The sequence below is a fragment of the Zalophus californianus genome, chromosome X (assembly GCF_009762305.2).
Source record: "Zalophus californianus isolate mZalCal1 chromosome X, mZalCal1.pri.v2, whole genome shotgun sequence".
NCBI classification, from domain to species: Eukaryota; Metazoa; Chordata; class Mammalia; order Carnivora; family Otariidae; genus Zalophus; species Zalophus californianus.
The window spans coordinates 85,107,811-85,133,746 of record NC_045612.1 but is presented as its reverse complement, the minus strand read 5'-3'; the positions used below and the strand labels follow the sequence as shown (position 1 = coordinate 85,133,746).

Sequence of the window (25,936 nt, the reverse complement as noted above, 5' to 3'; positions counted from 1 at the left end):
TAATTTTGCTGAGCCAGTTTTGCACCTTACAAAGTTTGAGTGGTTAGACTATTTTTACACAATACAAAAAAAACTTTCCTCATAACAAACAGATCAATGTGTTGAAACCAACACCTTTACACTTGGCAGAACAGTAGTACTCTTTGCAGGTGCAGATCATGCAGTTATACCTTGCAAAAGTTTATAACCCTGCAAAGAGCTGTGACAGTCTGCAACTATGTGTTTTTCCTTTATATGTGTTCTCTTTTACACAATTTCCTCATCTGTAAAATGGGCACAAAATGAACACCTGCTTACTGATGTTCTACAGAGGTCTAACCCATACAACAGTACTTAGCACACATAAGCATAATTTTTACATGTTATCCTATCTGCATGCCATGTAATGCATAAAGGCAACTTGGAGTTGATAAATTTAATTTGTATATTGGGACCCACAAAATAGAGCCTGCCCCAGTGGCCTGATATCACAAATCTAAACCTAAGCCTGTGCTTATGGGAAACATCTATTGAGGAATCACAAATCCTCCAACTCAGTTCTAGCTAGCTTACCTTATCCTAGACAATAGGACCTGCTCATCTTTTTTTTTTTTTTTTTTTAAGTGGGCTCTATGGAGCCCAACACAGGGCTTGAACTCAGGGTCCTGAGATAGACCTGAGTAAGCTGAGATCAAGAGCCAGATGCTTGGGGCACCTGGGTGGCTCAGTTGGCTAAACGCTGCCTTCGGCTCAGGTTATGATCCAGGGTCTAGGATCGAGTCCCGCAAGGCGCTCCCTGCTCAGCAGGGACCCTGCTTCTCCCTCTCCCATTCCCCCTACTTGTGCGTTCTCTCTCCATCATAAAAATATTTAAAACAAAGTCGGATGCTTAACTGACTAAGCCACCCAGGTGCCCTGGACCTACTAATCTTACGGGAAACCCCTTACCTCCTAGCCAATCATGCTGTTTTTATAATGCCTGTTCTAACACTATAAAACCTGCTTTAGCTCAAAAACCCTCAGGATGAGTGTTCTATTGCTTATGAGGTACTGTACTCCCCCAACCTATGGATTGTTTTCCCTTGAATAAAGGACATCAAACTCATTACTAAATTTAGTTTTGTTATTTGACAGTCGTGTTAATACTAGCCTTTTTATTTCCATGACTTTCTAAATAAACTAAATTACATGTGTTAACTAGCATTGTATTTCTAATGAACAGCACTCATGACAAGTTTGAAATGCGTTAGACACCTCAAGTGAAGTCAACAGTTGGATATATGTGGCTGGTGTACAAAGATGGTAACAGATACACAAATTTGGGATTCACAAGCTTAAGGTGATATTTGAAGACATGAGACTATATAGGATCCCCTGCAAAGTGAAATGTGTACAAAAAAAAAAAAGACACCAAAACTTATCTTCTGGGACAGACCCTGTGGGAAATATGGGAAAGGAGGGAGAGAGGGTTCCTTTTGTTATTTTGGTTTATATGTATTTTTTACTCCATTCCTTTTAATGTGGTATCCTACCATGCTTCCAAAACTTAACATTTTAAAGGAGCTGAGTCCCATCACAGTAGTCATAGGGTCAAGGTGGAAAACAGAATATAGAAGATAAGACCACATCATGTTACTCAGAGAACCAGATATACACCCGGTTCATAGGGTGGTGTATGTCCATCTAGTTCTTGCGCCTACACACACACGTTCAACTTCAAAGACCTGCTCACAAACTAGGTAACATTTTTTATAATAGAATTATTCATTAACACAATGTTCACCCAACATTGGACTATTCCCCTATCAGTCATTAATGTTAACAGAATATAGAAGATAAGACCACATCATGTTACTCAGAGAACCAGATATACACCCGGTTCATAGGGTGGTGTATGTCCATCTAGTTCTTGCGCCTACACACACACACACACACACACGTTCAACTTCAAAGACCTGCTCACAAACTAGGTAACATTTTTTATAATAGAATTATTCATTAACACAATGTTCACCCAACATTGGACTATTCCCCTATCAGTCATTAATGTTAAATCACCAACTAAGTCCACCCCCTTCCTGACCCACCTTCAGGAGCCCCAGTTCCCAACACAATGAATTTCTTCCTCTAGAAAGGAAGAACTGCTCCCTCTTCCTGTTTGTGGGTCTTGATTTCAGCAATGCCTTCTATCCTCCTCCTACATACCTGACCATGCACTGCCTCTTTCCTGACTCAGAATATCGCCACCACCTGTCCATTTCTCTAGCCAACTTGGGTTAAAGTGCCCCCTATTCTTTTTAAGTTTTCATTCAAATTCCAGTTAGTTAACATACAGTATAATACTAGTTTCAGGTGGACAATTTAGTGATTCAACAGTTACATACAACAGCCAGAGCTCATCACAACTACACTTCTTAATCCCCATCAAGGTGCTCCCTAGGCTTACCCCAGTACTAATACTTATGCTAAGCATACACAGTACCTAGTGAAAACGTCTTGGACAGACCCCCACTTCAAAGTTTGGCAAAATGACTCAGAATATTTTACTCCACTTATCATTCAAAAGGAATGCTACTATGCTGATTACATTTTTCTAATTCTCCAACTGTAACACAAAATTAAAAACCTTTGTACCTCGATCAAAACCCACAGTACATTAAAAAATAAAACACAATGAAGTCAACATTTTAATTTTATTCATCAAAAATTAATTGTATAAGTGGCAACACTGGAAAAGGGGAATCTCAACTCAGGGGCAAAGGCAGGCTAGCCCTTTTGAGGGAGAAGGGGCCCTGGAATCAAGGGCCAACAGCAGGTAAGTGTTGGGTGGTGGAGTCTTGGGGAGAGGAAGTTTCAAAACTCAGGACATTGGTTGCTGGCTCACAAAACTTGGAAACCTCACACCTAACTGCAGGGCAGGCAGCCCATTTAGGACAGTGGGTGGATGCGGGTTCCTTTTTTGGGTCTTATGAGGAGGGTCACAGCATAGGAGGTATAGGTGGGTACAGTGTGCTTCCTATTTCAGCCTGTTCTCCTGGAGAGAGAGGGCTCAGGGCATCAAGTGCTGGCAGCAAGGCACGCCTAATGCTAGCAGGGCTAGGGGTGGAGATGGAGCCCAGACCACAAAACCAAGGGGAGGACGAAGAGGAGGTCAGGACAGAACACCCAGCAGGGGAGGGGCAGGGGTTCAGGCCAGGAGACCCAGGGGATGAGGAGGAGAAGCTCTCACTATATCGCCTAGGTAAGAAAGAAGAGAACGCGCCAAGAGAGGATGGTGAGGAGGAACTCGCGTGGATGGCAGGACCAGGCTGGGAGGCAAAGAACAGGACCGCAGGATCAGGTGAATCTGAGCTGCTCCAGAAGACCAGCCTTCTTAAGGCAAACCCAGGGGGAGAAGGGCTCTGGGCGGCCAGCCCTGGTGGAGAAGGAAGGCTGTGAGCTGCTGATCTTTGCTGGGTAACATGGCTCCGGAGGACAGGGCCTAGTGTGGAGGCGTGGCTCCGGAGAACAGGGCCTGGACTGGCTGCGAGGCTGCTGCGGAGAGTAGGGCCTGGAGGGGAGGCGTGGATTTCGAGAGCAAGGCTTGGCCCAGTAGCGCCGTCGTGGAGAACAGGGCCTCGACAGGATGCACCGCTGCGGCGAAGAGAAGCTGGGTGGGACGCAGGACTGCTGAGAGCCCGACCCGGTGGGGTGGCGGGGCGGCGGAGGGCCTGGCTAGGCCTAGTTGTGGAATTACGAAGAGCAGGACCTGGTGGGGTGGTACGACGGCGGCGGCGGCGCGCAGGGCCTTGTGCGGATGCACTGCTGCGAAGTGTTGGGCCCGACTCGGACGCTTGGCTGCGGAGAGCAGGGCCCGGCACCGCCACTTGCCTGCCGAGAGGGCGTGGCAGGGTGGTGTAGCTAGAAGGGGCCGGGCCTGGCGGAGTGGTGCAGCTTCGCGGGGCAGGGCCTGGCTCAGATGAGCGGTGGCCGCGGCCGCGGGCGCCGCGGGCGCCGCGGCGGCGGCGGCGGCGGCGGCGGTCGGCGCGGCGGCGACGACGAACAGGACCTGGTTCAGGTGCATGGCGGCGGCGGCGAGCAGAGCCTGGCTCAGATTCACGGCTGAGGTCATCAATGCCTGGCGGGGTGGCGTGCCCATTAAGGGCAGGGCCTGGCCTGGCCGCTTGACTGCGGAGTCCTGGGCCTGGTGCCCGGGCCTGACTGCGGAGGACTGGGCCTGGTGCACGGGCCTGACTGCGGAGGACTGGGCCTGGTGCCCGGGCCTGACTGCGGAGTCCTGGGCCTGGTGCCCGGGCCTGACTGCGGAGTCCTGGGCCTGGTGCACGGGCCTGACTGCGGAGGACTGGGCCTGGTGCCCGGGCCTGACTGCGGAGTCCTGGGCCTGGTGCCCGGGCCTGACTGCGGAGGACTGGGCCTGGTGCACGGGCCTGACTGCGGAGTCCTGGGCCTGGTGCCCGGGCCTGACTGCGGAGGACTGGGCCTGGTGCCCGGGCCTGACTGCGGAGGACTGGGCCTGGCTGGGATGCGTGACCCGACCGAGAAGCCCGAGAACGGCGGCGGCCGCTGGGCTGAGACCCCGGAGAAGATGGCGGCAAGGGCACGGGGCACTGAGCTGTAGGAAGCGCAGGAAACGGATAGCGCCGCCCTGGGGGCTTCTGAGCCTGGGCAGCCTCCTCGCGGCCGGGCTGCTTCCTCCCACGGCCCTTTCCCGGTCTCGCGGTCAGGGTCGGAAGCCCGCTGGCCTGACCAACTCCCCTCATGGCTTGCACCATGGCGGCCACGCCGCCCGCGTGTGAGGCCTGGAGACCTAGGCCCGCCCCGGGCACCAGCCATCTCAGCTCGGCGTGGGGACTGCAGCCGCCCTGGAGGTCAGCACGCTCTCTCTCCGGCACACAGCCCATGGAGGGCAGCTCCGGGCCCTCGCCATTGATCAAAATGGCGCCGGCGGCAGCCAGGGCAAAGGCAGAGGAACCTGCCGTGCCACTGTGTGGGGCGCCACCACCCGAGGGAGAAAGGCCGCTTGAGACCGAGGGGACCAAGGCACTGGGATCGGGGTTCCCGGCCCCACGGGCGTTGCCGGGGGCAGGGGCAACCTCGTTCTTCGGCCCTGTGGGCACCTCACCCTGCTCTTGCATCTGCGCCTTCTGGTCGGACGACGGAGTGGACATAACTCCAGATTCTCTCTCCGAGACGCGAGAGCGTGGCCAAAGACGCCGCCTGGGTAGAGCTCCGAGGGGGAGGAGTGAGGATGGGCGTGTCCTGGTCGGATCTTCACCTGATTGGTCGGGTGGTTGCCACGTGACTCGCGTCTTAAAGGGAGCGAGCCAACCTAGTTCCGTCTGGCGCCAAACCAAACCGTGTGCTCCACCATTCTGGGGGCCGCTGCTGCCGGGTCCACGATGTGAATTTCCGATCCATACCTGGGCCCCTATGAGAGCGAGTGAGAGAGAGAGTGTGTGTGTGTTTCGAGGGCGAGGGCAGCGATACTGTCTGTATAAACAGTTTGAGTCACCCCAAATCAGTTTAGCTTGTCAGCACCACTCTGGTGGTGAAACTTTCAAGCAGTGGCTTGAAAGAAATACCACACTGGCCAAGAGGAGATACCGCTGAGCTGGGCATCCCTCCTGGAATCCCGTCAGGACGCAGGGCCCATGTGTGACTCCAGAAGAGACTGTCCCAGAACTCCTCTAGTGGGCTGTAGGGTTGGAGAACGGCCTGAAAGTAACAAAAGGGATGGGGCCCACACTGCCTGGGCTCGGGATGTTCAGCACTGCTGCCACGCACCCAGAGGTTGGATTTAGAATTTTCCAGTAGGATGCTTCTCCTTGCCTTGTCCCCTGAACACAGACTGGGGTTGCCTGGGATTAAGGATGATACTGTCCTTAAATATGCATCAACATTTGTATGGGCTGCATAGCAATCCACTGATGAATGTACATTCATTTGTGTGATCTACTCTCTAGTTTTTGTTAATACAAATATGCTGTGATGCACACGCTTGAAGTCCAATATTTAGACCAGATTTTTAGTCATTATTACAGAAGGGCTGCCATTTCAGTACCCAAAACAGAAAAGCAAATGTAAGAAAGCCAGCACCTAAATTGACACACCTATAAGGCAAGTTACACATAGTTTATTTTATGAAATGGGATCACTTATCCATATTGTTTGGTCACCTGCTTTTTTGGGTCCAGAAAACTCTCTCTCCATGTCAATAAGTAAATTTCCACAAGGCAATTTTTAAGTAGAAAATATTCCATTTATACCAGAAGCTTACATCTTCAAACATTCCAATATCAACCAACGTCTCACCATCTATAACACATCACTGTGAAGCACATCCTTCTTACTGAAAATCGTTCATATCCTCAATTGTGTCCTTGCTATCGATAAACTCCCAGATGAAGAAATTCTTGGCACAGGCCATGCACATTTGTAACTCTTTGATTAAAATATCAGCAAGATGTTCTGAAAGTCACCATTATGACAATTTCGGCCGAATGGAATGGGAGCCTTACTGGACCGGAGGAGCAACTGGAGCAAAACACAATGCAAAGTAGAATGGAATGGAATTTGGAGTGTTAAATAATATGGAAGGGAAAATGGATTTGAAATGGAATGCCAAACGGGATGAAGTGGAGACTAACTGCAGTGGGAATTGGAATGAAATGGGGGATGGAATATGGACTTAAACAGGATATGGAATGGAAAATTGAACAGGATGAAAATTGAATAGAATATAATGGGAAAATGGAATGGAAAGGAGGATGGAAATAGATATCTGATGGCATGTGGAATAAAAAAATAACTTCTTTATATGAGAAAAAGAATGGAGTGGAATATACAGTGAAGTAAAATATTAAAGAAAATGGGAGGAAACCGATGGAATAGAATTTGCAAGGTCATGAAATCAATGGACTATGAAATTTGCACTATAGATTTAAAAGTACCAGGATGGAATAGCAACAAATGGAATGAAACTTGGAATGAAATATAGAATACAAAGTTATGAAGGGTGGAATAGACAATGAATATAAATAAAATGGAATATGGAAAATGAAATACTGATGAAATAGAGGATGTGTTTAAATGAAGAGAATGTGTTCTCATCTACCGCTCCATAACTTAGTGTCATGGAACAATGACCATTTGATCATGCTCAGGCATCCTGTAGAGCTAGAATTCAGACAGGGCAGACGGCAGATGGCTCATCTCTGCTCTACGATATCGTCTGAGGCCTCAGCTGGGAAAACATGAATGTCTGTGGGATCATGAGTGAAGGACAGCAATCAGGACTCTTAGATTTTGGCCATAGTATCTGGGTGGATGGTGGTGCCACTTCCTGGAATTGGGAAGACTTGCAGATTGGGGACACAGTAGGAATCTAGTGATTCTCAATTCTCAAAAAAAAAAAAATGCAAGAGTAGGGTTTTTTGTTTATTATTTGTCAGAGAGAGAGAGAGAAAGAGAGAGCACAAGCAGGGGGAGTAGCAGGCAGAGGGAGAAGCAGACTCCCTGCTGAGCAAGGAGCCTGATGCAGGACTCAATCCCAGGACCCTGGGATCATGACCTGAGCCGAAGGCAGAGCTTAACCGACTGAGCCACCCAGGCATCCCTGGGAGAGTAAGTTTTGTTTGCCTCATACTTTATATTCTAAATGTTCTCAACGAGCATAGATTACTCTTGCATTCAGAAAAATACAGATATTTGCATTATAGAAAGCAGCTAATTTTTAGTGTTTAATTATGATTTAAGCTGTTGTAAGAAACCAGGCTCTCACATATGTTACCGGATTGGGGTTCTACATTCAGAGCACCCTGCCAGATGGAAATCTGACAAAACATATATAAACATGAAATCCATTTGGTGCTACAATTCCTCTTCTAGGCATTGATTCGGAAGAAATATACATATATTAAACCACAATGTTATTTGATCGGAAGTGATTATTTTGGTGTCATTTGTTTAAAAAAAAAATTGAAACCACCTAAATTTCTGGCAGGATACTGGATGGTCCACAGAATAAACTTATGTAGAGTTTATGGGATGTTTCTGAAGAACTTTTAATGCTATTGGAAAATGGCTATGTTATGCAAATAAAAATTATATACTGAATATACTGAATATATGTATACTATCTATACATATACCTAGAATTCGATGTATATTAAAATCTCATTTACTATCTATATATCTAGAATTGGATATATATTAAAATCTCATTTACTATATTGTAATGATGCTCATCCAGCTGCATGGTGCCCTCCAGGGGGCACTTGACAATGTTGGGAGACATTTTTGTTTGTGACAATTTGGGGAAAGGGGAGATGCTACTGCCATCCAGTGGATCAAAACTAGGGATGCTGCTTCAAAAATCCCTGAATGCACAAGCTAGCCTCTTACAACAAACAATTATCCGGTCCAAATGTCAGTAGTGTCCAGGTTGACAAACCCTGTGGTGGGGTATTTAGATAATTTGGAAAAGTTTAAAACAAAATTTAAATCATAGTCAATCTTGTCAGTGATCAGTAACTATTGTTAAAAGTTTGGTATGTGTAGGTGTTAAATTTTCTGTGATAACTTTGTATTTTATAATCACCAGAAGGGTATGTAAGAAGTAAACTAGTTCATCTTAATTGTTCCTTCGCAATGCACAGAACGGTTTTCAAATATTAACCATACTAATCTTTGCTTAAGAAATGATGTACCTTAAGAACTGTAATTTCAGCTCATTTATGGGGAGGGACATTCCACCAGTATCAATCCATCATCATCAATCTCCTGATTTTTACCTTTCTGATCAAGGTTTCATTTCCAAGTATTTACATATTTGGTTAAAATAAAGAGAAACCGTGGCCCACAATGCAACGTATCTGATTATACCGGACAGTGTGGTTGACTAACCAGGTCATAGTAATCTCATTACCCTTCCAGTGACTGGTTTAGGAATGGGCATTCTCCCGTCGATATTCCCCCATATCAATGAGATGCACGTCTGCTTGCAGTCTTTGGGATAAGTTTTCTCAGCGCTTAAAGAAATAAAAGAGACACAACAGATGGTTTACATTAAAAATGTCAAAAAGCATATGTATCTGATACTATAATTAATAAATGATTTAGCATGGTTGCTGGATATATGGTCAATTTTACAAAATACAATTGGATTTCTATATACTGACATTAGAATTATAAGGAGAAAAAATTTTTAAATGCCATCTATGACAGCATCAGAAGAGAACAAACACCTAGGAACAAATCTAACAAAGGAGTCCCAAGACCTCTGCCCACAGATAGCACTTCTGAGAGAAATTAAAGACAGCCTACATAAATCAGACATATGTCATGTTTATGTATTGGAAGACAACAATATGAAAGTGAATGGAAGAGAGAATTCTTGTGAAACTGATCTATGGATTCAATGCAGTCCCAATGAAATTCCCAGGAGTTTTTTCTTTTGAAAACGGAAATTGTCAAGCTGCTTCTAAATTATATATGGATAACAAAGATCCGAGAACAGCCAAAGCCATCTAAAACAAAAAACAAGACTTTTCAGGACTTTCACAGCCAGATAACAAGACCAACTATGACGCTATAATTAAGATGGTGTGGTATGAGCACAAGAATAGACAAATAGGCCAAAAGACACAAAGAGAAGGGTCCACGAATAGACTCACACAAGCACAGTCACCACACCACATTTACAACAACTGTGCCACTTAGAGTGCTCTGGGGAAAGGATGGTCTTTTAAATAAGTGGAGCTAGACTAACTGGATATCCATCCACTTGGAAAAAAATAACTTTGGCCCCTAACTTATGCCGTACACAAAAATTAATTCCAGAAGTTAAAGCTTATTGAAAATAACGTTATGAACAAATATTTATGACCTTGGGATTGGCAAAGAGAGTGGAAACAGCACACAGAAAGCACTAATGAGAAAGGGAAACACTGGTAATTTGGACTTCATCAAAATAAGGACTTCCGTTCATCAAAAGACACATTTAGAGAGTGAAAAGATAAACCTCGGAATGGGAGAAAGGTATTTGCAACATGTATATTTCATGGACGTCTCGTGTACAGGCTATAATACCTCCTAAAATCAAGAAGGAAAAAAAGGCAATGCAATGAAAACTGGCACAGTATTTGAACAGGACCTTCACAAAACAGGACATCCCACTAACTAACCGATGAGCAAACAAAAAGCTACTCAACCTCGGTCACCAGGGATATGTACATTAAAATCCCAGTGAGCTGGGGCGCCTGGGTGGCACAGTCTGTTACGCCTCGGACTCTTGGTTTTGGCTAAGGTCGAGATCTCAGGGTTGTGAGATTGAGCCCCAAGCACTGGGCTGCGCGCTCAGCACAGAGTCTGCTTAAGACTCTCTCTCCCCTCCCTCTGCCCCTCCCTTCTCTTCGCACGTGCCCTCTAACTAACTAACTAAATAAATAAAAATCCCTGACGAAACATCTATTAGAATAGCCAAGACAACTAACAATATCAAGATTAGGTGAGGATATGGAGGAACTCTCTAATGCTGGTGCAAGTGTAAATTGGTACCACCTCTTTGGAAAACTGGCAATATCTATCAAAGCTGATCATGTACATTCTCTATACCAGAATTGCCATCTGTATTAATGATCGATTCCTGCATAACAAAGTACCATAAATTCAGCTACTTAAAAACAATGTCTGCTTATTAGCTCACAGTTCTGTGTGTGAGAAGTCCATGTGTGACATGCCTTTGTTCTATGCTCAGTGTATCACAGGGGGAAATCAAGTGTTGGGCAGACTGTGTTTCTTAGTGGAGGCTCTGAGAAGTCCACTGCCAAGCTCATTTGGGTTATTGGCAGAATTCAGTCCCACTCTCAGCTCCTAGAGGCTGCCCACAGTTCCCTGCCACATGGACCCCTCCAGACACCCTGTCATGCTTGAGTCTCTCAGGAGGGGCCCATTATAAGGGCTCACCTGATTAGGGCTGGCCCATCCAGGATGACGTCCTTATTTGAAGGTCTACTGACTTAGAACCTTAATACAGCCGCGAAATCTCTTCTCCCATGTAATGTAACATAATCATCACAGGAGTGATATCTGACCATATTCATGGGCTCCTCTTACACTGAACGGGAGGGGATTATACAAGGTTGAGGGTCACCTGGGGTCCTCTTAGAATTTTGCCTACCACAGTATGCCCTCTGGCCCCCAGTGATCCAGTCTGTCCCACATACAAAACTCATTCACTCCATCCCACAGTCTCCAAATTTTTCATGGTATTATGGCAACAGCTCAAGTCCAAGAGCTCATCAAAACTGCACAGCTCAACGTCCAGAATCTCATCATCCTAGTCATCCAAATCAGGCATGGATGAGGTTTCCTGGGTATAATCCATGCAGTACAACTCCCGGGGCACAATCCCTCCCCAGCTGAGGACTGGTGACACTAAAGTGACAGACAAGCTATCTTCCCCAACACACAACGGTGGGATGGGCACGAGATAACAGCTAGAACACTCTGGTTGGAAAAGAGGGGCAGGGGTAGGAAGGCAGAAAGGAGTTAAGAGTCCCAAAGCAGTTTGGAAATCCAGCTGGGAGAACAACAGCCAGAATTCTTTGATAAAGTTTCAAAGCCTAGAATAATCCTTGGTTTTTCAATTCCAGATCGGCACTAACACTCTGCTCAAGGCAATCTAGGTTTTTCCTATTATACTATCCAAATTCTGCTACCTCCAACTTCTCCCTTAGCCATATAGCCAAGTTTGTCATTTATATTTTCTTCTTTCCACGTAACCGCAGGCAACAATCTTGTTAAACTTTCTGCCACTACGTAGCAGGGATCCCCTTCCTCCAGTTTCCAATAACGTGTCCCTTGCTTCCTTCTGAACCCTCACCAGCAATGTCCTTAAAGTTCAGATTTCTACTAACAGTCTGTCTGAGGCAATCAGGGCTTTCTCTCAGGCCACCTGGGCTTTCTTTAGCGTGCACATCAAAATTCCTCCAGCCCTCGCCCACTACCCAGTGCCAAAGCCAGGCCTACATCTTTAGCTGTTTGCAGTGGCGGCACCCCACATTCAGGTACCAAAATCTGTATTAGCTTCCTATTGGTGTGGAATAAATGACCACACTCCTAACAGCCTAAAACAACCCCCATTTTATTAGCTCACAGTTGTGCAGGTCAGAAGTCTGTGCCCAGTGTGACTGGCTTCCCTGCTCCGGGTCTCACAGGGTGAGAGGGCAGTGGACTTGCTGCCCCTTTCTGGAGGCTTTCGGGAATAGTCCCTTCCAAACACATCCGTGTTGTTGGCCGAATTCAGTTCCAGGCTGCTGGAGGACTGAGGCCCCTTTCTCTCGCTGGCTGTCAGCCAGGGACAGCACTCCTCTCCTAGAGGCTGCCTTCAGTTCCTCACCATGTGGCCTCCTGAACATGCTCTCTCGTGCCTCAAATCTCTCTTTCGGAAGGGGGCCTAGGCCCTTGTGAGTGTTCCCCTGATTAGGTCTGGCCCACCCCCGAACAATCTCCCTAGCTTAAGGTCAGCTGATCTGTGGCCTTAATTACATCTGCAAAATCCTTTTTGCTATATAATTTCACATCATCATCAGAGTGCTATCTCCTCATGTCCACAGGTTCCATCCACACCCAATGGGTGGAGATTGTGCCAAGACAAGGGTCACTGGGCATCATCATGGAATTCTGGCTACCACACAATCCATGTACATAATCAAACAGAAGTGCAAACATGTTCTCCAAAACACATGAATAAAAACGTTCACGGCATCATTATCGGTGATAGTCAGGAACTGGAAACAATCCGAACATCTATCAACAGCTGAGTGAATACACACAGTGTGGTATACTCATAGTAGAGACTACCGTACAGACATGAAACAGGCAAATATATCCCTGCGTGCAACAACATGGGCAGATCTCAATATCAGAACATTGAGCAAAAGAAGGCAGGCATAAAAAGGCACATGATTGATAATTCTATTTGTAGAGAGTTTAAAAACAGCCCAAAAAAACCCTTACGGTGACATAGGTCAGAAGAGTGGTTAACTGTCAGGTGTAATCATTAGAGAAGGACACAGTTTAGGCTTCTGGGACACCAGTTATGTCGTATGTCTTGATCTCGGTGGTGGTTACATGCATGTGTTCACTTTGTGAAATGTCATCAAATTGCTGTCATTTATGACTAGTGCTCTCTCCTCTTTGTATGTTATACTCCAATAAAAAGAAAATCTACCAAAAATGGGGAAAAACACATATAAAATGCAAAGTGGGGTGCCTGGGTGGCTCAGTCGTTAAGCGTCTGCCTTCGGCTCAGGTCATGATCCCGGGGTCCTGGGATCCAGTCCCACATCGGGTTCCCTGCTCCACGGGGAGGCTGCTTCTCCCTCTCCCACCCCCCCGCTTGTGTTCCTTCTCTCTCTCTCTCTTTCTCTCTCTGGCAAGTAAATAAATAAAATCCTTTTTTAAAAAAATGCAAAAAGAACTGACAGAAACACACTTCAGAATCTAAATCCCTTACTCTAAGTCTGAAATCTCAAAAGCTATGAAAACCAGCGTTATTTTTCCTGTCTCATATGCACGTAAAACGTGACCCGAACTGACAGGAGGCTGTTTTTAAGTCTTTATTTATCCTTCTCAGCATGGATATTTGTGTTTCTCTATGGAAATATTGTCTTATTAGATTCAGCAGTGCTATTCCAGACCCTGCTTATGGCTCTTATGGAAAGTATGGTATATGAATCTGCAACATCTGGTCCCAAGGGTTTCAGATAAGGGATGGTGGATGGGTATAGTAAAGGGTTTTAATGCAATTTTTTCAGCTGAAGGCAAGAACTAAGAAGGACCACAGACTGTTTGTCAGAGATGGACTGAATTTCTTGAGTTTCTTCCCCAGCATTTCAAATGATATGTTTTTCTCCTCCTTGGCCCTATTGATAAAATGGATTATTAAAATACTAAAATATTTCTCAATATTACAATATCCTCTCAAGAAAAACTACCAGGATGTGGTAGATTTTCTATACATCGTTAAACACTACATACTCCAAATTGATGGATAAAACATTAAATCTACGCTCCTAAGTGAGATAGATCCATATTTCTGTGCGTGAGGGCACATGTGGGAGTGTGCACGTGGGCTTGTGCATTGTGCGTATATGTGGACCTGTGGGCTTGCGTCCACGTACCGTCTTTTCCGGGTCTGGGAATCAGGGTTTAGGCTATCTTTATTAAATAAACTTGGAAGATTTCTATCTTGGTTTCTAACTTCTAAATCAATTTAATAAGGCTTAGGAATCTGTGATTTCTGAAAAGAACTGGATGATGGTATTCATCTCTCCTTGTACTTGTCTCAGTAAGTTTGGTTCCCAAACCTAGTTGAAAAAAATAACACCATTTTCTGATAAAGCTGCGACTCTTCAAAAATGTACATTCCAGGATAGGCAGAGAACTATTCCACACAGGACATCGGTGCTGATATCAGATAGACTTGGGACACTGTCCAAGACCTTACTTGTGCATGACATTTCAGCAAGTTACTTAATCTCTTTTAGCCTTAGTTTCTTCACTCGTGAAATGAGATTCTAGTCCCCTCTCTTTCATTGCTTCCCCAAGACTTAGGACAGGGCAATTTTCACATTATTACCCTAGCCAATTAGTGTGCAAACCTGCCACGATCGTAAGTAGTACATGCATATTAGTGACAGCTGACATCCACAAACAAATAGTTAACAAACAGTGACGGCTGACATCCACAACCGAGAGAGACTGTTTCAGGAGTTGTATGTATTTGGGGGTGTTTATTCAAGCTCCTTGAAATCATGCTTAGAATTGCTTTGTATTCTTCTACATAAAATCTCTGCAGACTATTTCTACATAAAATGCATCACCTATTTCCTAATTTTCTCAAAACACACACACACACACACACACACACACACACACACACACACACGAGTGTGTGTGTGGGGGGGAGATTTTAAAGGTTAAATGATACTAGCATTGAATGAAAGTAGGAAACACTTGATTCTAAATCCAACCCCTCCACAACCCCCTCCACACACACACTCTTCCCACCACAAACACCACACACTTCCTACTGGCTCACTCAGACAAATACTTTCAACTTGCATCTGCTTCTCTTGGTACTTACCGTGATATTTGCAAATCATCGGTTTATAATGACTGTGCTGGGTTTCAAAAATGGTCACAAATGAGACTTCTGGTTTCAGCTCCAACATATAAAACAAGGTGGAAATCAGCAATCCCTCCTTAAAACAAGAAAACAGTGCAAACGCTGAAGCAACCTATTTTTTTTTTTTTTTTGACTCATCAGAGTGCTGGGGTGGCAGGGCAAACCACCACATAAAATCTCGAGAGAGTGTTGAATTCAGGCCGTCGAAACTGAGATCTGCTTTCCTGCATCAGAATCCTCTGTAATCATAAACTGGTAAGAGCACTCAAATGGTAAATAAGTTGAATTGCTTGAAGCTGAGTCTGGACTGACAGGAGAGTGAGAATCTGCTTCCCCTACCACATCTCCACCCTGCCCCCCCTTCCATCCCCTGAGGTCTTAGGGGGCAGCCACATGTTCATGGTCTTTCACTCCAGGAAATGGATTTTCATGGTGAAGTTCTGAGAAAGGTGCCTTAGTTCTTCTGGCTGGGAGAGAGGAAGAGTAATCATTGTCAAAATAACCCCCAGAGCCTTCCCCATGACAGAGGCCTACTCTCCAGGGAAAACAATTGGCTAGAGCTTTACCCTAGGTGGAGGAAGGGTATTCCTCCCACACAGGCCCCCTCTAGACTTCCTGTCCCACCTGAGGGAATGGGGGTAGGCAATAGGGGTCAAGCCTTCCAGGAACTAATTTGAGAATACTGCAGCCAGGGAAAGGAGAGAGGGCATGGGAGAAGGCAACGCCACTAGAGATACACCTGTGAAGGCTGTAGCCCAGAGACCCGGCCCCCACTAAAAGACAAGAGATTTAACCATGAAGCTACAGAATTACCTCCCTCTCCCCACACCTTACCACATCAATGGGGTTCCAGAGAAATAACTGTGGATTATAGCTGAAAGCACTGCAAAACCGCAGATTCCCTGTGAACAGGAGTGATTTGGGAAGCTCAAATTCAAGAGAGGGGACCAAAATAAGGACACTCGAAGAACTGGAAGCTTCTGGCACTTATAGCTACAGCAAACATAACACACAGCCCAGATTCCAAGCCAGATTAATATAAATATTCACACTAAATGCCTAGTTACCTCAGGTCCTATTACCCAAACATGTCTGGCTTTCAACAAAAAAATTACAAAGCGGGACGAAAATTAAGAGAATGAAGAGACAAAGCAAGCATCAGAGCCAGCCTCTGATATGACACCCATTTTGGAATTGTCAAATAGGGGATTTAACATAACTATGATTAATTTGTTAAGGGCTCTAATGGAAGAATAGGCAACATGCAAAAGCTGATGGGTAATGTAAGCAGAGAGATGGAAATTCTGAGCGAGAATTAAAAGGAAATACTAGAAAACTAAAACACAGTAACAGAAAGGAGGGTTTGTCAGTAGACTCAGCACAATGGAGGAAAGAATTGGTGAGCTTGAAGATAAGTCATAGGTCAATAAAACTTTCCAAACAGAAATGCTAAGAAATAGTAACAGAAAAAGAAAAAAAAAAAAAAAACCATAACTGGACTTCCTGTCATGTGAAATTGGAAAACGTTTCACGTATTAATCCAAATTCCAAAAAAGGAAAGAAGTAGAGATAACAGAGAAGAAGGAAAATTGGAAGCCATAAGGGCCAAGAACTGCCAAAATAAGTGACAGACACCAAATCATAGATTCAGGAATCTCAGTGAATACCAAGCAGCATATACACTAAGTACACACACACACACACACACACACACACACACACACACACACACCCCTAGAGTTGTTATATTCGAACTGTATAAAATTAAAAACAACGAGAAAATGTTGAAAGAACAAACTAGAAGAGAAAATCATCTTACCTATTGAGGAATGTGACAACTGATTCTCATCACGACCCATGCAAAGAAGGAGTAGAGTGAAATGAAATATTTAAGGTGCTGACTGAAAAGGAAAACCATCTACCTAGAAATCTATTTCCAGTAAAATATGAACAAAAAGTAAAAATTCTCTCAAAGAAAAGTTGAGCAAATTCATCTCCAGGAAATCTGCCTCGCAGGAAATGTTAAGAGACGTCCTTCAGGCAGAAGGAAAATAATATGGGTTGGAAACATGGGTCTACCTAACGAAAGGAAGAGACTCGTGAAGTAAAATGGAGGTAAAAAAAAAAAAAAAATCTTTCATGTTTCTTATTCCTGTGTCATCTGAAAGATGACTCTTCTCTAAAACAGGATAGCACAATGTACTGAGTCATCACAGCACACAGATAGATGAAAGGGAAGACAGAAGTATCCCAAGCAACGGGAGGGAGGAATTAGGAATACTCTGTGATGAGGCACCTGCAGCACTACACGTGAACCCATACAGTGTTTTTTGAAGGTGGACTCAGCTTAGTAAAAGTGTATATTGTAAACTCTAGGGCAACCACTGGAAACAGTTTGAGAAGCAGTATAAGCAATAAGCCAAAAGAGGGGAAAACAGGTGCAAATATCAATCCAATTATATCAATAATGACTTTAAATGAGAATGGCCTAGGTACACCCGCTAAAGAGAGATTTTCTGAGTGGACACAAGGAAGACCCAAGTGTACCAAGTATAAGTTGCCTACAAGAACCTCACGCTCAACACAAAGGCGCAGATAGCTTAAAAGTAAAGGGACAGGGAAAAGTTTACCATGCTAACACCGAGCCTAAGCAAGGTGCAGGAGCTCCATTAATTTCAGATAAAGCAGACATCGGAACAAGAGAATTGCCAAGTATAAAGAGGGGCATCACATAATGATTAAGGAGTCGATTCTCCAAGAGGACATTAACAATCCTAATTGTATAAGCCCCTACTAACAATGTTAAACGGTGTCAAAATATATGAGGCAAAACCTGATAAAAGGTCAAGGAGAGATACATAAATCCCTGATGGTAGTGAGAGATTTCAACACCCCTCTGTCACTAATTGGTAAATCAAGCGGGCAGACAAGCAGATACCGAAAAGATACAGATAACCTGAACAGCAGTATCCATCAACTCAATCTACTTGACTTGTATAGAACACTCCACCACTCAACAAGAGCGGAATCCATAGCCTCTCAAGCTCACGGGGAACACTGACAAAGATAGACAATATGTGGGGACAGAAAACACACCTTTACACATATAAAGGAATAGGACTCATACAAAGTAGGTTCTCACACCACGGTGGAATCAAGCTAGAAATCAACAACAGAAAAGTAGATGGAGGGGCGCCTGGGTGGCTCAGTCGGTTAAGCATCTGCCTTCGGCTCAGGTCATGATCCCAGGGTCCTGGATCGAGTCCCGCATCGGGCTCCCTGCTCAGTCGGAAGCCTGCTTCTCCCTCTCCCTCTGCCTGCCGCTCTGCCTACTTGTGCTCTCTCTCTCTAGCTCTCTGTCAGATAAACAAATAAAATCTTTAAAAAAAGAAAAAAAGAAAAGTAGATGGATAAGCTGCCTATGTTTGGAAATGAAACAAAACATTTCTAATCGACACATGGACGAAAGAAGGAGGCTCCAGAAACACTTAAGGACATTTTGAACTAAATTAAAATGAAATAAAACTTATTAAAATTATTGTGAAACAGCAATACTTCAGAGGGAGATGAAATTTAGAGCATACATTCACATACTGGAGAAGAAGAACGATCTAAAATCAATAACCTTAAGAAAGTAGGAAAAGAGACCTATTTAAGCCTAAAGTAAACAGAAGGAAATCCATCATAAAAATCAGAGCAGAAAACCATGAAATCGAAAGCAGGAAAAATGTAGCAAAGATCAGTGACACCAAAAGCTGGTTCTTTGCAAAGGCCAATAAAAGAGGCAAACCTCTTTCTGGCCAAGAAAAAAAAGAGAAGACACAACTTACCAATATCTGAGTGGAAAGAATGGACATCACTACTGATCCCGTGGGCACTAAAGGGATAATAAAGAAATGCCGTCGGCAATCCTATGCCTGCAAATTTGATCCATTAGAGGAGATGGCCAGATTCCTTGAAAGACATTAACCACCAAATCTCACGCAGAAAAATAGATAACCTGAACAGTTATATATTTATGCCCTGGGCCCAGACTCTTTCCTTGGTGAATTCCAAACAAACATTTAAAGAAAGAAAAAAATGATTCCAATTTGCCACCATCTCTTCCAGAAAACAGAAGCCGGGGAACACTTCCTAACTCATTCTCTGAGGTCTGCATTTCCCCTAATAGCAAGACAGACAAAGACATTGCAAGAAAGGAAAACTACACACCATGATCTCTCATGAACACTGTCATAAAATTCCTCAACAACATATCAGCAAATTGAATCCAACAATGCATAAAAAGAACTGTATATCATGACCAAACGGGATATCTTTCAGGCACACAAGACCAGTTCAACATTTGAAAATCAACGGATATAGTTCACCTCATCAACAGGCTAAAGAACAAAAATCATACGGTCATATCTAGCGATGCAGACAGCAATTGATAATTCAACAGGCTTCATGTTAAAAACTCTCAGTAAACCAGGAATAGAGGGGAACATTCCCAAACTGATGAAAAAGATCTATGAAAAACCTACAGGTAACGTCATGCTGAAGGAAGACAGTCAGACGCTCCCCACCCCCCAGACATGTCCGCTGTCATCACTCCTATTCAACATGTAATGGAATCCCAGCTTGTTACATAAGAAAGGAAAGAGGAATTAAAAGGTGTACAGATTGGAAATGTTGAAATACAACAATTTTTATTTGCAGAGGACACGGTTATTTATGTAGAGAACACCAAAGCATCTACAAAACACTGCTGCATTAATAAGGGAGTTTAGTACAGCCTCCACAATAGAAGGTACAATATACACATGGCAATTGCTTACCTATCTATATATGAACACTGAACAATCAGAATTTGATATATTTTTTAAAATTACCTTTTTTAAAAAAGTGATTAACTCGCATCAGGTCTTCAACCATGTCCATTTCTGAGTCTTCTCTCACAGTTACTGTTTGTTTGTTTGTTTGTTTGTGTTTCTAGTTCCAGTGTAGTCAAAAAACAGTGTTATATTAGTTTCAGGTGTACAAGATAGTGATTCAACAATTCCATATATTACTCAGTGCTCATCAAAATAAGTGTACTCTTAATCCCTTTCACCTATTTCACCTGACCTCCCTTCTTCTGGTAACCATCTGCTTATTCTCTATAGTTAAGAGTCTGTTTCTTGGTTTGTCTCTTTTGTTTTCCGTTCACTTTTGTTTCTTAGATTCCACATATGAGTGAAATCATATGGTATTTGTCTCTCTCTGTCTTATTTTGCTTAGCCTTATACTCTCTAGATCCATCCATGTCGTCGCAAATGGCAAGATTTCATTCTTTTATATGGCTGAATAATATTCGTGTGTGTGTGTGCGTGTGTGTGTGTACCACATCTTTATCCATTCGTCTATTGAACATTTGGGCTCAATAATATTGCATTGTGTGTGTATACATATTTGTGTGTGTGTGTGCACGCGCGCGTGTGTGTGTATACAGGGATTCTACTTCTGGTGTTCTATATAAAACACACATACACATGCACAGACACACAGACACACACACACACACACACACACACACACACACATCTTTATCCATTCATCTATCAGTGAACATTTGGGCTGCTTCCATAATTTAGCTATGGTAAATACTGCTGCAATAAACATAGGGGTACATATATCCCTTCGACCTAGTGTTTTTGTATTCTTTGGGTAAATACCCAGTAGTGCAATTACCGGATCATATGATAGTTCTATTTTTAATTTTTTGAGGACCCTCCATACTGTCCTTCCTCAGTGGCTGCCCCAGTTTGCATGCCCACCAACAGTGCACGAGGGTTCTTTTTCCTCTACATCCTCACCAACACTTGTTGTTTATGTTTTGGGCTTTAGCCATTCTGACAGGTGATAGCTCATTTTGGTTTTGATTTGCATTTCCCTGATGATGAGTGATGTTGTGCATCTTTTCATGTGTCAGTTGGTCATCTGTATGTCTTCTTTGAAGAAATGTGGGTTCATGTCTACTGCACAGTTTTTAATTGGATAAAGGGTTAGTATCCAACTAACATCCCCCACCCCCAAACTACCTTTTACAATAGCAACCCTATATATGAAGTACTTAGGTATAAATATAACAAATATATACAGGATCTGTTTGTGGAAAACCACAAACAATGATGTAGAAATCAAAGAAAATCTAGCTAAAAAGAGAGATATTTCATATACATGGACTGGAAAACTCGCACTTGTTAAAATTTCAATTCTTCCCAGACTTATCTATAGAAACAACAGAATACCCATCAAAATTGCAGCAAGCTCTGTGACGATACTGACATACTGATCTAAAACTTATATTGGAAACCAAAGGCTCTAGAATAGATAATTCTGAAAAACTCTGAAAAAGAATTCACAACTCTGAAAAAGGAGAACAAAGGTCCAGGGCTCATATTATCTGATTTCAAGACTTATTATAAAGCTGTAATAATTAAGACAGTGTGGTATTGGCAAAGAACAGACACAGAGTTCAGTGCATCAGAACAGCAAACCTGTAACAGACCTGCACAAATACGACTCAGTTGAACGTGACAAAGATACAAGCACCATTTGATGGAGAAAGAATAGTCTTTTCAATAAATGGTGCTGGAAAAAATTGGAGTCCTAGGACAAGAAAGTTTAACCGAGCCCCAGACCTGACACTTTTACACAAATTAACTCAAAATGGACCAAGGGTCTATATTTAAAGTTCAAAATATAAAGCATCTGGGAGGAAACGTAGGAGAAAATCAACATGACTTTGTGTTTGCTGCTGAGCTTTTATACAGAACACCAGAAGTAGCATCCATGAAAAAGAAAAAAAAGAAAGCTGAGTTGGACTTTATTAAAAATAAAAAACTTGCACTCTGCAAGAGAGGCTGTTAAGAAATGAAAGGCAAATAGAGACTGGAAGAAAAATATTTGCTACAACTCATATCTGATAAAGGGAATTGTATCCAACATCTCCAAAGTCTAGCGAAACAAAAGCAAAAAATGAACTTTTGGGACTTCATCAAGATAAAAACCTTCTGCACAGCAAAGGAAACAGTCAACAAAACAAAGAGGCAACCCCCAGAATGGGAGAAGATATTTGCAAATGACACTACAGACAAAGGGCTGATTTCCAAGATCTATAAAGAACTTCTCAAACTCGACACCCAAAAAACAAATAATCCAGTCAAAAAAATGGGCAGAAGACACGAACAGACACTTCTCCAAAGAAGACATACAAATGGCTACCAGACACATGAAAAAATGTTCATCGTCATTAGCCATCAGAGAAATTCAAATCGAAACCCCACTAAGATACCACCTTCCACCAGTTAGAATGGCAAAAATTGACAAGGCAAGAAACAACAAATGTTAGAGAGGCTGTGGAGAAAGGGGATCCCTCTTACACTGTTGGTGGGAATGCAAGTTGGTACAGCCACTTTGGAAAACAGTGTGGAGGTGTCTCAAAAATTTAAAAATAGAGCTACCCTATGACCCAGCAATTGCACTCCTGGGTATTGACCCCAAAGACACAGATGTAGTGAAAAGAAGGACCATATGCACCCAATGTTCAGAGCAGCAATGTCCACAATAGCCAAACTGTGGAAAGAGCTGAGATGCCCTTCAACAGATGAACGGATAAAGAAGATGTGGTCCATATAGACAATGGAATATTACTCAGCCATCAGAAAGGATGAATACCCAACTTGTGCATCAACATGGATGGGACTGGAGGAGATTATGCTAAGTGAAATAAGTCAAGCAGAGAAAGTCAATTATCACATGGTTTCACTTCTTTGTGGAACATAAGGAATAGCATGGAGGACATTAGGAGAAGGAAGGGGAAAATGAAGGCGGGGAAATCGGAGGGAGAGATGAACCATGAGAGACTATGGACTCTGAGAAACAAACTGAGGGTTCTAGAGGGGAGGGGGGTGGGGGTTGGGTTAGCCCAGTGATGGGTAATAAGGAGGGCACGTACCGCATGGGGCACTGGGTGTTATGCACAAACAATGAATCGTGGATCGCTACATCAAAAACTAATGATGGATTGTATGGTGACTAACATAACAGAATAAAATAAAATAAAATCTTTTAAAAAAGAACTGATATAACTCAACTAATAAACAAATAACTCAATGACAAATGGGCAAAAGATCTGAACAGACACCTCACCAATTAAAATATCCAAATGGCAAGTGAGCATATGAAAAGATGATCAAGATCATTTGGGATGTGGGGAATGCAAATTACGGTAATAATGAGAGAACACTACACATTACTCAGACGGCTAATACCCGGAAAACTGACAAAACCAACTGCTGGTGAGCATGCAGAACAAGAGGAGCAGTCGTTCATTTACGGTTGGAGCTCTAAATCGCACAGCAACTTAAGAAGACAGTTTGATAGGTTCTTACCAAAGTCAAAGAGAGTCTTACAGTAACAGGAGCCAATAATCAAACCCTTAAGTATTTGCCCAACTGATTTAAAAACTTATCTCCTGTCAAATAAAAATCAGCCTCCAGAACTAATCCAGAATTAATAAGGAGAACACTCTTCAAGGGATGGTGGTAAGGAAAAGAGATGGGGAGAGGCACTCTTATAACAGAGAGAATACTCTGACCATAAGATCAGCAAGCATCCCAAGAGTTAGGCCGAAAGGCTCTTTCCTTTATAGAGAGGACACAGAGAACCCAGGGTGGAGGAATGGAATGAAAGGGTGGTGTGAACAGGCAGCGAATCAAGGAATGCTTCACCCTGAAGCCAGCCTACTCTCAGAAGGGCTGTGCGCTGGCTCCGACTGCTGGGGGGTCAAAGTTCAGGAACCCAGGGAAAGGACAGAACCTTAAGCAGAGTCTGATTAACAAGTATTTTGCTCCAGGTGTTCAGTAAACACAAGTAGCTCAGCTGATCATTTATGAGCTGAGGAATGGGAGTTCGGAGGGACCGTGTCTGGTTTTGTCACAGCAAACAAGGGGGCGCCTGTGAATCTCACCTGAGTCATATGGCAAAGGAAGACTCCTTGCAGTAAGCACTTTCCTAGAACACAGACTGGGGAGATCTCTTAACCTTCATTGTTTTCCAGGATCACAGGGTGGCAGCAAAGCCCAACATTGTCAGTCCGCACACAATCCTACACACCAATGTCTATAGCACCTTTATTCATAATTGCGAAACAGGGAGCAACCAAGATGTGCATCAACAGATGGATGAATAAATGATCTTGGTGCTGGGGTAGTCCGGTGAAGGGTATTAAGGAGGGTACGTGTTGTAATGAGCACTGGGTGTTATACACAAATAATGAATCATTGAACACTACATCAAAAAAATATGATCTTGGTGCATCCACACGATGGAATACTATTTGGCAAAAGAAAGGAATGATCTTTCAAGCCACTGACAGACATGGATGAATCCTAAATTCCTATTGATAACTGAAAGTAGCCAGTCTCAAATGGCTACGTGTGTGTGTGTGTGTGTGTGTGTGTGTGTGTGTGTGTATTCTCTGTGTGATCCAATTACAAGGAATTGTGGAACAGGCAAAACTAGAGATAGTGAAGTGGTCAGTGCTTGGCAAGAGTTGTGGGAGGGGAACTTGAACAGGTAAAGGAGCTTTGAAAGTACTATAGAGGTGTGTTATGGACTGAACCTGTGTGACCCCAGCCTTCAGAAGTCATATGTGAATTCTAACCTCCAATGTGATGGTATTTGGACGTGGCCATTAACTAGGTTTGGATGTGAGTATGGCCATGATGATGAGAGTAGTACTGTCTTTGTAAGAAAAGGAAATGCCCAAAGCTCTCTCTCACTCTGTCAAGTGAGGACACAACTAGAAGGAGGCCATCTTCAAGCCAGAAAGACTGTACTCATGCAGAACACTCTGGTGTTCTGGTATCCTGATCTTTGCCTTCTAAGCCTCCAGAACTGTGAGAAATAAATATCTGTTGTTTGAGCCACCGAGTATATGGTATTTTGTTATAGGAACCTGAGCAGACAAAGACTGTGTGATGTTTGATTGGTGTTTACATAACACTATGCAGTTGTCACAATCCATAGAGACTTAGAGCACACAGGATGAAATTTAATGTATCCAAAATTTTAGAACATCATTAAAGAATTCAGGAATATCAGAACGGAATGCAGAAAGTGACAAAAAGTTCTGACCGTATTTCAAATGCATGGAAAAAAAAAAAAAACTTCACTGAAGGTTGTGAGGGAAACAGTGTTAACCTAAGCAACTTTGGAAATGAAAGAACGTGCTAAAAGATGAAATGACTACCTACATCCTTGGAGAAAATATTTTCAAACCACACATCTTAAAAAGGATTAGTACTGGAATTTACAAAAACTCTAAACTTGACAACAACAATAGCATCGAAAGAATAAAATACTTACCAATAAACTGAACCCACGAGGTGAAAGTTTTATACGCTGAAAACTACAAAAAACTGGGGGGCGCCTGCCTGGGTGGCTCAGTCGGATAAGCGTCTGCCTTCGGCTCAGGTCATGGACCCGGGGTCCTGGGGTCCTGGTGTCGAGCCACCCGTCAGGCTCCTTGCTCAGCGGGCAGTTTGCTTCTCCTCTGCCTCTCTCCCGCCGCCACCCCCCCAACCAGCCCGTGCTCTCTCTCGCTCTCTCGCTCGCTCGCTCACTCTCTCTCAAATAAATAAAAATAAAATCTTAAAAAAAGAAAACTACAAGAAAATGCTGAAAGGAATTTTAAAAGGACATCAATTAATGGAAAGACACACAATGTTCATTTAT

The 25,936-nt window shown here is 43.4% G+C and overlaps 1 protein-coding gene across 1 annotated transcript in view; it reads right to left on the bottom strand.

The window, feature by feature from the left end:
* Positions 1-2,589: 2,589 nt before the first annotated feature.
* The window catches only part of LOC113930390 (EZH inhibitory protein), a 96,209-nt gene continuing 72,862 nt past the window's right edge, over positions 2,590-25,936 (bottom strand). Inside the window, exons 6-8 of the mRNA XM_035725451.1 lie at positions 15,131-15,248; positions 8,884-9,008; positions 2,590-5,407 (exon numbers count right to left, since the gene is read on the bottom strand). Coding sequence (XP_035581344.1) covers positions 2,958-5,147 — 2,190 coding nt within the window. The 5' untranslated portion in view covers positions 5,148-5,407; positions 8,884-9,008; positions 15,131-15,248 and the 3' untranslated portion in view covers positions 2,590-2,957. The remainder of the gene's footprint in view (positions 5,408-8,883; positions 9,009-15,130; positions 15,249-25,936) is intronic.